At 37.5% G+C, this 12,800-nt stretch overlaps 1 protein-coding gene across 3 annotated transcripts in view; it reads right to left on the bottom strand.

Moving 5' to 3' along the window:
* The window catches only part of HERC2 (HECT and RLD domain containing E3 ubiquitin protein ligase 2), a 106,341-nt gene that overhangs the window by 11,683 nt on the left and 81,858 nt on the right, over window positions 1-12,800 (bottom strand). For all 3 annotated transcript variants that reach the window (XM_033053062.1, XM_033053064.1, XM_033053063.1), the window contains exons 71-85: window positions 12,646-12,753; window positions 10,507-10,638; window positions 9,671-9,829; window positions 9,461-9,579; window positions 8,957-9,082; window positions 7,905-8,060; window positions 7,640-7,755; window positions 7,330-7,528; window positions 5,955-6,169; window positions 5,535-5,712; window positions 4,557-4,718; window positions 3,392-3,483; window positions 2,371-2,510; window positions 1,208-1,395; window positions 354-551 (exon numbers count right to left, since the gene is read on the bottom strand). In XM_033053062.1, the coding sequence (XP_032908953.1) occupies window positions 354-551; window positions 1,208-1,395; window positions 2,371-2,510; window positions 3,392-3,483; window positions 4,557-4,718; window positions 5,535-5,712; window positions 5,955-6,169; window positions 7,330-7,528; window positions 7,640-7,755; window positions 7,905-8,060; window positions 8,957-9,082; window positions 9,461-9,579; window positions 9,671-9,829; window positions 10,507-10,638; window positions 12,646-12,753 (2,288 nt within the window). The remainder of the gene's footprint in view (window positions 1-353; window positions 552-1,207; window positions 1,396-2,370; window positions 2,511-3,391; window positions 3,484-4,556; window positions 4,719-5,534; window positions 5,713-5,954; window positions 6,170-7,329; window positions 7,529-7,639; window positions 7,756-7,904; window positions 8,061-8,956; window positions 9,083-9,460; window positions 9,580-9,670; window positions 9,830-10,506; window positions 10,639-12,645; window positions 12,754-12,800) is intronic.

Genomic DNA, 12,800 nt, shown 5'->3' with positions numbered 1-12,800 from the left:
ACATTAATAACTGAAATACAAACAGGTATGAATGGTCATTGTCCGCTATCTTACATTTTTTACAAAGTATCAACCACTTAATACTCTAGAAGAATTTAGCTACACTAAAAACTGAACATTTACAGCACAAAGCTTTTTTCAAGATCAACACACAAAAGCACTATGATGAAGAACTGACAAAAACACTGTAGAAAGAACAAAAAGAGGTTTGCATCACCAGAGTGCAGATATCTGATACACAACTTACAGAACAAATTGAGATATACGGTTCTTTTTTTCTCCAAAAACAACTTAAACAGCACTTTTCTGTTATGGTTACAAATCTCTCCCTTAGAAACATTTTGATAAAATACCTTTCCCTGCGATATCAGTATTCCCCGTAATGTGTCAAACCCAACTGAGGGTCCTTGGCCAGTTTCATCAAGTCTTCCTTCAAGATCAAACATTGGAATGCAAGGACAGAAGAGTTCTGAAATGTGATGCAGGAGTAGAAGTCTGTTTCTTAATGAAATGATGGGAATTTCCTGCAGATGATTGTACTCCATAGGAACCTACGATAAGGTAGTGATGTAAATTAGAATTATTATACAGTTTATTGTATTCAACAGAACAAGAATCCTTAGATGTGCAGGTAAACTTGTATTAGAAATTCAGATATTTGCTTATTAAGACAGTCAAAACCTCATACATGGAGTTCAGTTGTTTATAAAAGATACTAATAGTATCCCTCTAAACTGAACTATTATATGATGAGTAGAATGCAAGTGCATTTTACAAATTGCAGATTTTACAATTTATCCATAAACAAATATATTTTACATCCTGTCATCGCTACTTCCAGGCATAGCTGAAATACAGAATATTAAAAAAAAGTCTTCTCAATATAAGGCAAGCAGAAAGAACTCCCTTGGAAGGCCTAACATTTTCATAGCTGCAGGGCAGAATTAAATTCCTGCCAATTTTCAACCCAAGTTACTGTTCCACATTTGGATTAAAAACTGAATGAAGAGGCTTTTTCAGCTCAGAAAAATAGAATCCTTTGAAAATACAGAAGTAAAACAAAGTAACTGGCTCTAACTACTTGAAGTCAAACCAAAGCACACTGAGCTTATGCAGGGATTTGGAAAGGAAATACATCTACTGAAAGGCCAGCAGTAAGCACACTAAGTATGTTTAAAATATGAATTCAATAAGTCAGAAACATTACCTGTGTAGGCAGCTTGCCAGCATTAGCAGGTTTACTGGTTGACCAAGCTAAAGTATGTGCTGAGCCACAGGCTACTCTGTTGATCTTTTTCCCCTGAAGCGCTGCAACCAGGCGTGGTCTTTGGATGGCATTAGTTGTTCCATCTCCAAGCTGCCCTTCATCATTATCTCCCCATGTATACACTTCCCCTAAATCAATAAAAATAATTCATTATCCTGAGGCTAATATACAACATTTTTATAGTTTTATAAAATTATCAATTTTTTAAGCAGATAAGGCCTTAAACAAGATTTCTGTGATTGACATCCATCCTGAAATCCACTATCTAGTGCAGATAAATCTTAATTTACACAGTCAGGTCCACAGTCTCTACAGAGAGAGATAATAGCATAAGATGCATTTCTTTCCTCGTAGATTGTATAACTGAAAGGTTCTGCTCCAGAATAGGAGGAGATGGTAGAGCACCACACTCTGTAACAGAACATCAGGAACAGCCTGTATCATAGTAGTTTCATAGAAAAAGCAAAGCCAATATGAAAAAAAAATTAAAAGGTTTAATATTTTGGACAAAACTAAATTCCTATAATAAGCTGTATTACTACACAAGATATTAAAATAGGTGCTTGCTGTTGCAAGATAATTGGGAAGTACTTTCAAAGTAACAACCTCATTCCTGAGCATTCATTTTCTGCAGCTATATTCATTGCTCACATTCATTTTCGGCATCTGTATTCCACTAGCACCTATAAAATACTCAGTTACTGTGCAGACTTGCTAATTGTGGGAGTGAATCTGCTACAAAGAACTTTCACTATCTCAACTTGCTATTTAAGAAGCAATATTGCTTGTGCAGTGCTTCATTTTGCAAGTTAAACACTTTAACAAACTCACAAGACCCTGAAAAAAAAAATAAATAAATAAAAGGCACCAAGTCAATGGTCAGTGCTATGCTTGACCCTTCTGTAATCACCTTTAGAGTCCTTTATTTTTCTTTGATCATCAGTGCTTATGCAACTTGAATTCTTTATTGGACAAAATATGTCCATGTATACAGAGAACCAGCATTTTTAGCAAGGACAACCTATCAACAGTTGACAAAAGATAAAGTTTCAATTTTTTCCAATTCATTGCTAAGAACTAAGTAAATGATTTGATTTTTATACCATCTTCAGTGCAGCAAACACAGTGCAAAGACCCCGTAGCAATTGCAATAACTTTCTTTCCTTGCAGACCCTGCACTTGTCGTGGTCTTCTAACATGGTCATCAGATCCATGGCCCAAGCGATGATAATCTCCCTTGCCCCTGCACAGAGAAGTAAAAATTTAAAAACTGTGTTTTAACTGTGGAAAAAATGTAATGACAGGCTATGTCTGATATTTGACCTGTAGAGTTACTTATAAAGTCCAATACCAAAATACTCTCCAAACATTCAATATGAATCATCACTACTTTGTATGGATGTGATTCTGCTGACTCAGTACAGTTTCTCACACCTCCAAGACAATGTTCCTACTTAGACTGGGTAGTTCCTTCTACCACTTTTCCAGAGAGTGGTCTTTATTTTTAACTCTTAAAGGAGTCAAGTATTAGAAGCATTCATCTGCAAAAACAGTGTATTGACTCATCTCAGAGAACTGTATGGAACTTCATACAGTTTAAGAATACCTAAATGTCATACAAACAAGGTTGGTGAGGGAAGTTGAGAAGGCATTTTGCTAAGTGTTTTTAAACATTTCAGTCTAGCAGTTTAAACTACAAAGTTTGGAATGGTGTAAAGAAGATTAAAAGAATCATTTCTAAAATCAAATCTCAGACTACAGCCACAAGCTAGATACAATTTTGGTAATACATGCGACTGTTATCTACACTGTCGCCTTCTGCCCTGCATGACACTTCATGCTTATAATTCTACTGATCTCCTTGGAAGTTCTGTATCTTGCAGTGGTCAGTGTCTGGAATGACAACCCTGTGCTTAGGTTTCCAAGACAAAATACCTGGATTTCTCATTCATGGCACTAGAAAACGTTCCCCAAAGCGGGAGATTTTATTACTAATCAAGACTCAGAAACTCAAAAACTTTTTGAAAGAGAAGATCAAAATACTGAAGGAAGTGCGACACTTGATACCTGTTACAGACAAGGTGACATCTAACACTGCCAAAATAACAAATACAGAATACTTACCATGTATACACTGCTCCAGATTTGGTAAGGGCCACAGAAAATTGTGATCCACATTCTACTTTAATCACTCCAAGGCCTGTAAGGGAATCAATCTAGAAAAATAATATAAAATGAAAATTAAATGAGTTAATTAAGGAGACTGTAAACTCTCTTAAGTATAATATAACATGATATTGTATGTCCATATGTATATTTACAAATTAAAATGTTTATGTAGAAGATTTAGAAGAATTCCACTCCTTTCACCTTTCTACTGTTTACTACTTAAGTACTAAAAAGAAGCTAAAATTTCCCAAACTGTTACATATGTTTTGTCCATAGTTACTCTGCAATTGTCCAGAGTAGAAATGGTAAGATTTTGTCTACTAACACTCACAATCATCCTTAGCTTGTATGACATGGATGTGATTCTGCTGACATAATAAAAATATTTCTATCTCCAGCAGACCCTTCCTATTTATTCTATGTAGGACCTTATGCTGCTTTACCATCAGTCCTATGGGATCTACTGATGAAACAAACAAGCTATTTTAACATTATGTTACATCATGCTGGAAACATCTGGAAACAGAATGGGGATACCTGCATACAAGTAATTAAGTGTGATTCTGGATTTAGGGTCTAAAACCCACTGTGCATGGTTATACAAAGTGACAGACATATTTCTCAAACACAAGCAACATTCTCCTTCATAACAAATGCTAGAATTCAAATTTAATAGCTACATGGATTTCATCCGTAACATGTGAAGAAATTCCAAGTCAACCATGCACTCACAGAAAGGGTTTAATATAAAGTAAGATTACTTTTCAATTAATTGATACCCCCTTCTGGACTGACCTTATGATAAATGCAAATTTATTAACAGAAGGAAACATGAAGTTTTTTTGGCAAAACCTAATGTTTTGAGAGGAAGCAAAATATAAATGAGAAATATTATTTAAATCAGCAACATTTTCTACAAAACCTTCAAGTGCAACTTTAACAGTCAGCACAAAGCTTAAATTCTTGGTATTGGAGTCTACAAAGTTCATTCTTAACAACCACCAGAAGAATCCTGATGTTCCAGGATGGATGAAAGCTCTCACAAATTGACAAATCTGTCTTCAGCATTCTCCACCAACATCATAGTTTCTGAAGAGATGAAAATAACTACAAGAAATACCTTCATTGGTACTTTACAGCCATCACTGCCTCCTCTCCCAAGTTTTCCATAATCTCCATCACCCCAGGACCAGACTGTATCATCATCAGTGAGGCACAGTGTCTGTGCATCTCCACTGCCACAGGCTATATCAATCACACGGTAACCCTGAAGAGCTTCCACCTGGAATGAAATCACCCATGTTTGTTCACTTTAAAAGACTCGGTATTTTAGTTTCACGAAAGATGACAAACTCAGCTTGGAGAGGTGATGACTGGAACTACAGCACAGGAACAAGGAAAGAAAGGCAACTCCAACTCTGCCCTTTTCAAACAGCAAATGAAAATCTATTATGTATTTTAAATACAGGATTTTTTTTTTTTTAATTGGTGAACTAGTTGGATTTTTTACCTCAGTGTCAGGGAAAACAATACAAAACATCTAAGGTTATTCTGTTGAAATAATTTCAGGCACTCTGGGCATGTACTGAATACAGTCAAGGAGGGAAAAAAAAGGTTTTTTTTTCAAATAGTCTTTTACTAGTTTACCATTTTTGAGCACTTGCATCACAATCTGAATTTAGTTGACATCTTTTGAAATGATGCCACCTAGTGACCAAGTATGGGATTTGGAACCACAATGTAAGAAGGGTGACCCACATACATCACATCCTTCCTATCTTGGCCACTACTTTAAATAGATTCCAGGCGACACAATCCATCACTCAAAGCAGCATGAAACTTCACATATTTCCTTAAATTTTCTTCAAATCTCTAAAATAAACTCCTTGTAAGCACACACTCCTTGTTTGGTGACCACCAGCAAAGTTTTGCAGCTCCTCTATCATTTTATCCTTCCAATCATGGCAGTTCGCTCATTTCTTATGAATACATGACACTGTTTTGCCCTTTCATTCTTTGTACACAGAAATGCAAAAAGTTAATGAATCAGAAGATATTAACTGGACTAAGACTGCTGAGTGCTCCAAAGGTTTCTTACCAGTTTAGGTTTCAGTTGGTCCTCGCTATCTCCATGGCCAAGGCGTCCATACCGTCCCTTTCCCCATGTGAAAAGGTCTCCTGCAGCTGTAATGCAAGCGCTGTGTGCTCCCCCAGCAGCAATGTCAACCACTTCTATGCCTCTCAAAGACTCAATCACACGAGGGCGATCACAAGGGCTGAAAAGAAAACATCTGTCTGGACAAAACTTCTGGGACAGACCATTCACATTCACCTGTGTATGGAGAGTCCTCTTTTAAAATGAGAATGAGGGCACCTAACATCACTGAGTATTTGTTTTGCTCCAGTTTAATATCCCAAAGACATATTTTTGACTAGAAAAATTCATTACTATCCAGCTATGATAAGTATCCATTAACAGGTTTTTTTTAAATAACATTTTCAATCAAGTGTTACTTGCCTTCGGTTCCCATGACCAAGTTTGCCATCTTCTGCTTCACCCCAAGAATAAACTTCTCCCTCAAAAGACAATGCCAAACAGTGTTTTCCTCCTGAGTTCACTGCAACTTTCTTTATGAACACGTGCTGAATGGATTCCAGTAAAGTTGGAGTAGAAACTGATTCTGTTCCTCCAATTCCAAGCCTACCACCTGCTCCATATCCAGTGGCATACAGCTTTAAAATAAAGAATAAAATTCAGGTTTTTTTGCCTCAAGCAGAACACTCCCTAGAAATTAATTTTAGATAAGTATTCTTAATGTATGTATGTCAGAATGCAGTCCAAGTGAAGTTCAAAAAAACCCAGTTTCTTACAGGCTTCTTATTTTCTCTCTTTTGGAAAATAATAATTTGAAATATTTCACAAAAAAACTTTGGGAAAATGTAGCTACATTCAAGTCAGTATGAACTCTCATTGACTTAATGGATTTAGTGTGAAATACTAAAGTTTATTTTGTAAAATTATCAAGAGACCATAGCTTTGCTTGGTAGCATTACAAAATCATCTATTGCCTCATGCTCTCCTTCCAAGCAGCAGTATTCCAGTTTTCTTTCTTCTGTAGCCTATATACATCTAAGCACAGTTGCTTCTTTCCCTTCCATCCCACAAAAAGTTTTAATCACTGCTTTTCACTCTCTGTCTCTCTGAAAATAACTTCTCTCAACAGAATGATGTCAAGAAATGCCGCTAATCTGCCCTTTACCCTTCTGTGAATTATTAACAAGGATGATCCCCAAGGGATCATTACAGTATCTCACTAGATGAATGTAACTGTTACAAAAAGCTCTAGTTAAAATTCTCCATCATGTCCTTAACAGCTGCCATCTGCATAAAAATAAAAAATTTTCAAATTAATGAACTGATTTTTTTTCTCCTATACTTTACACCAAACTTCTGCACTGAGATTCCTTTCCACTCAGGATCCGAGTACCTAGAAATTAGATTCTGCAATATCTAACTTATATTTAGCCAACTGTGAGCAATCTCACATTACCTCCCTCCTGTTAGAGAGAAATAATCACCCCTGTTTTAGGGAACTTCATGAGCATGTTGCTTGTACCCAACTTTGTTTGACAAAATCTGATCACATTTTTGAACTGAGAGCTCAAATACATTTCTTGTTTCAGCCACTTAATACAATAGTAACTGCAGTCCTGGAAAATACTGGTGGAGTTGGTACAATTAAGATTCTTTAAAAAAAATAACACAAAGTTACTACTACCAATAATAATGAACCTGTGCTATGCACACTATTTTTCATTTAGCCAAACCCATTCTGACTGAGGGTGAAATATTTCAAGAGTGTCAAACAAGTAATCATTTGTTGTATCCTTACTTTCCCATCAGCAGTCACTGCAAACAGAGTCTGTTCACCACCAATTAACTGCACTGGTCTAAGGGTGGCAAGAGCTTCACATGGAGTTGGGACTTTGACCTTTGCTCCTTCAATTCCACCAAGCTGTCCTCTGTGATTATGACCCCAACCATAAATAGTTCCACTGCCTCCAGCTGAAAGTGTCCAATCATCAGGTCGTCTGCAGGGAATGTAAAACAAACAAAATGTTAAAAGAGCTTTTTAAAAGTCACAAAAAATGTAGTTTATCATTGTACAAAAAGACTAAGCCATAACAGTTGAAAGAAATCACCTATTCATCCACTGGACAAGCTGCTCATCCTGTTCTCTCTTAAAGACATCATGGCACTCATGAAGAACATCCATATTTTCATTATCTGCCATTAATTCTCGGATTTTCTTCGCCACCTGTGAAATATTTTGCATTAAACAACATTATTCAAATTATCTGTTACTCCTATCACAGTTGGCATAAAATAATTTAAACTCAGTGTATCTTTTTACATGAGAGACACTTTTACATGTTCCATTAACCATTTGAAGCATTCCTGCAGTACCTCATCAAGGAAAAGGCGAGGTAAGGGTGTCCTTTTATCAAGAGCCACAGCAACCCTGGATGCCATGCAGTATCTCCTGAACCAGGCCCATTTGTGTGTCTCTGCACAGCAAGGGAGAGTGTCCAACTCCAGATCACAAGCAAGAGCCACAAGCACCTTCACACAAGAAAAAAAAATTTAGAGAAGTATCCAAAATATGCAATAAAAATCAGTATGTGTTTGAGAAAGATGAAGAACACATAGGCGAGTAGAGCCTGAACAGTCTCAAAGACACATAAAGTCACTTAGAGCCACTTTCACTATTCCTCATGGATGGGAAAACATCAAGAGCAGCCCCACTATCTCACAGGGTTAGGTATCTAATTTCCTCTTTCAATCCAGAAACTGTCATAACCTCCCTGTGAAAAACATTCTCAGATTAATTACATTTTCCACATCAAATCCCATGTGTTTAATTTACTTTCCATTTCTAAACTAAGTCTTCTTTCTACAATTCAATGAATTTTCAGTTGATTTTCAGTTTGACTCAATTTCAATGTTTCAAATTAATGCTCTGAACAACATATTGCTTCCTCCTTCTATGAACTTTTAAGATTTTCTTTCTGTTAAGATAAGTACACCATCTTAGTTTCACTTTCATACTATAAAGGAGGCTTTTCACCTTTTATTTTTCTTGCTCTTCTCTAGACATCCTCAGCTTGTTTATTTTTACTTTGAAGTACAGGGTCCATTTAACACATCGTGTCATTTTTTCCAACTGGATGCAAATAAAACCTTCAGAGTACTAAACTAACTAAATAGAATATACAACACTCCTATTAGGAAAACTCAAAAAAAACTCATCACAAAGTGTGCTTACAAGATGTTTTCCTGAGTTTCTCTGCCTAGATAGGTAGTCTCTATTTTTCATTTGTGTATTTGATTCTACTTTTAGATGTAGGATTCTGGTTTTGTCAGTAAGTATTACTGATACAGGACTATGTGAGCTTAGCATATACCAAAAAAACCCCAGAACTCTTTTAATGTGTTCTTTACTGATTGGATAGCATTACCTTAAAGAAAGGGCTATGGAGCAATTGTTTGCCACCTCTCACAATGGGGTCTTCATAGTCAAACTGTCGCTGCAAAGCTTCTGGAAGACCTTTAACCAAAGCAGCTAAAGCACTTCCTGTGAAACTCTAGAGACACCACACAACTAGAAAGTTAGTCATAGTGCATGCATTACTGGAAGTATATTATTTAGATGACTGTGACAAAACACAAATAGCTTCCCAAACTACAGCTAGTTGTATGAAGTACCATTTCCATCCACTTGTTCAAATAAAATTATTTCTACTCCTTTTTGGCAACTCAAAAAGCACACCTGTTAAGTCTTGGAAACAGCCATTTTTTTCGAAACTGGAGTACCTTCATAGACTTGCAGACCAGTGCAAGAAGCCTATTCATTTGCCTATTTCCTATTTTGCCATGAACATAAAAAACATTGTACATCAGGGTTAGCACTATTTAATCTTAAAGTGAAATATGTGAAGAGATGAGCACCTCTGCCTTCTTACCAAAGCTCGAGTTTCTCCCTCATTATCCCCTAGGATCCGGTTGATGTTAATGGACTGGCCAAACTCTGTGGTGAGCAGCTTCCGTAGCCTCTGCAAGGCCCACATTCTGTGGCCAGCAGCTAAGGAAAAACAAGCACACAAAGAATGTATTTACTTAAAACAATCACTGCCACTTCAAAAAAACAGACCTGGTTTTAAGACTGTACTCACCTAAGGCACTCAGCTGAGCACAAGCTGCCAGAGAAGCTGCCAAGCGAGGAACTATGCTCCTGTTGGAAGCAAAATTTAAGCGAAAATCCAACAAACACGTAACCAAATCCATCGAGGGACATGAAAGAATGCAACGATCTGAAAGAAGGTCTTTAGGGCCTGCAAGAAACAAAGAGGGAACAACAAAAAAATAAAGCTAGGGAAGGTTTGTCCTCTGAAATAAGAACAGAACACAGCAGGATTTAGTTGACCAAACACAGCACTCTAGAATGCTAGTCTGCTTGAGTTAGCTATTTTAATTCTCTTTGAAGAGACAGGAAGAAAGATGTTCTTTGATGACTTAATTTAGATAATTTTAAAACATCTGGATTCTAAAAAATAAGCGCATTTCTGATTACTTGTGTCCCAGAAGTATCCTCTCAATAAAAAGGCCAACTAGAATGACTACAAAATATTTTTGTCCCTTCTCTATGTACAAGTGCACCTCTCAGGACTTAGCTGAAAATGCTTCCTAAGTATGAATGAAACTGTTTCCTTAGTATAAATGCAAATGAACTATTGAACTTTGTCATGTAAAAAATACCATGCAATAAGTGCAGTGTAAAAAAGCAAATAATGTACAGTAATTTCATGACTATAAGGCGCACCCTTTTGACTTAAATTTTGGTCTGAACCCGGGAGTGCGGCTTATAGTCCGGTGCGCCTTGTATGATGGACAAAGTTGCGAAATTTGCCGAGTCCTGGGGGTGGCGCCTTATAGTCCGGTGTGCCTTATGGTCGTGAAATTACCGTAATCTACTCTTGCCCTCCTGTAAATGTTGCATGTGCTACCTTACCTGCAGCTGGCATGATAGGATAAACTGTGAATCGCCATCCCCATCCATTCACAGACCCATCACTGATGAACTTCCACTTTAACTCATCCCCTGGAATTCGCAATTCACTGGACCAATCTGACCACTCACGACCTGTTACAGTGGGCAAGACAAACACACTCAGCAATATTGTCTGAGCCAGTGTTAGCCTCTCATCAATAGCAATTGACTAAATATTATTAACATCACACAAAGGCACTCAAGAAAGAAAGCTATGTGAAGTACATGAGCACAAATGTAAAGATGTTACACTAACTCTTAAAAAGTACAAAACCAAGTCTTAAAATGTTCAGTTAGCACTGTTAGCAGATAGCCTAGTACCACAATCAGAAGGTAACTACAAGAGTTTAGTAAAATCCATTGTCCTATTTCCAAATTATCTTTCACATTACAAAAATATACAACCACCTATGCATTAAATTAAGCTTTACAGCTTCCAGCCAGGAACCAACCAGAAATATCTCAGTAATTAAACACCTTTGGGGAAAAATGGGTCAGCATGAAAAGCCCACATTATGATTGCACAGGCAGTAACTACAGTAATTTCACGATTATAAGCCGCACCATTTTGACTAAAATTTTGTTCCGAACCTGGAAGTGCGGCTTATAATCAGGTGCGGTTTATATATGGACAAAGAAGGAAAATATGCTGTTTTAGGAGGACAGGTGTCTGCTGAGAAAGGCAGGAGCTTCTCTTTGAAATAGAGAATGAAAACCCCCTCCCTCCAAATTATTATAATTTTGAAATCAAGGGGCTTTCAGGTAAAAATATGGGAATTAGGAATAACAGTTCTTTTCTAGGGAAATTAAAATAGAAATACAGTACTACAAAGAAACAAACTCCAAACCCTGACAAAGTCAGAGTAAAATCTGACACCCTGTCAGGCAGGGTGTTGGTAGCAGTCCTATTAAATGGTGGTTGCATCCTCCTGCAGTGACAGATGTGATTCAGTTGAAGCAGTGCTCCTGTAGAAGGCGCAGTTTCCCTCTGGAGGTCCAGTGGTGATGTGGAGAAATCCGGTTTTCCTCTGGAGTCCAGTGGAGAAAGGGGCTCCCTTAGTGTCCCAAAACCTCTGTTTTTATCTTGGTAAGAAATGTTAGGCTCTTCCCCCTGGCTGGAGCAACTTCCAATGGGATGAAGTAATTTTATCAGTCACACAGTGGGACTCAATGGGCCATTAGCAGAAAATGACTCGCTGGAGGAAGGATGGGTTGTGAAAAGATAAAGAACAATGCCCCGCCTGGTTTCAATGGATGGCTCATTAGCAGAATATCTGCCGTGGAGATAAGGACCACTGCCCCCACCCTCAAGAGATGGTGATAGAATAGATACCTTTTATCACACTCTGTATTGTAACATGCGGCTTATAATCAGGTGCGGCTTATATATGGACAAAGAATGAAAAGTTGCTGACACCTGGAAGTGCAGCTTATAATCAGTGCGGCTTGTAATTGTGAAATTACTGTACTCCCTTGCACATAATGTAGTGTATGGGGAGGTTTAATATAAAATTTGATGAAAAATATTCTTCCAAAACCTACTACAAATTAATACTGCCTAAAAATTAAATCAGAGATATCAAGATTAAAAATCTGAAGAATTCACGTAGTGTCACATACAAAGGCCAGAGCAGGAAACAGAAAGAGAGAGCACCTAGCTATTATTTTGGACATTTGACAGCAGAAAAGCATTTGTCTTGACCATATGAAAGCTGAAATTTCTCTAAGTACTACCTGAAAAATGAGAAAGCTAGAAAAATAAGTATCCTTTTCCAATTTGTTAAAACACGCTTTGATTATACAGAAATTCACACATGCTGGCAGGGGTGCTGAACACTGAATTTTACACTCTGTCTGTTCTTTGGAAGAACTGGACAACCGTAGATGCACTTCCCAGAGAGTATATCCAAAGACACAAGATCAATCTTTGTGTCTAGATGCTACAAACTGTTTAGTTTAAAAGACAGTATCAATTTACACAGGTTTTCCTCTCTTTTAGTGGCCTATCCCTAACAAGAAGTCAGAGGGAGGGGCACGTTTCATTCAGCATTTAACAGTGGATCACACAAGACACTTTAGAGGAGCACTCGTTGTCCGCACCTGACCGGACGGACACGATCCTGTTGACTCCATCCATTATGGTGAGTGGATCGTGACGCCGTTCCGTGGAACACTGGCGGTCAAACTCCACCCTCAGTCCCTCAGCACCTAAACAGCAACAGAGAGTTCACACACTTCTACAGAGCAATTAGCAT

The sequence above is a fragment of the Catharus ustulatus genome, chromosome 2 (assembly GCF_009819885.2).
Source record: "Catharus ustulatus isolate bCatUst1 chromosome 2, bCatUst1.pri.v2, whole genome shotgun sequence".
NCBI lineage: Eukaryota > Metazoa > Chordata > Aves > Passeriformes > Turdidae > Catharus > Catharus ustulatus.
The sequence above is the reverse complement of the archived record's forward strand: the minus strand, read 5'-3'. Positions and strand labels throughout refer to the sequence as shown.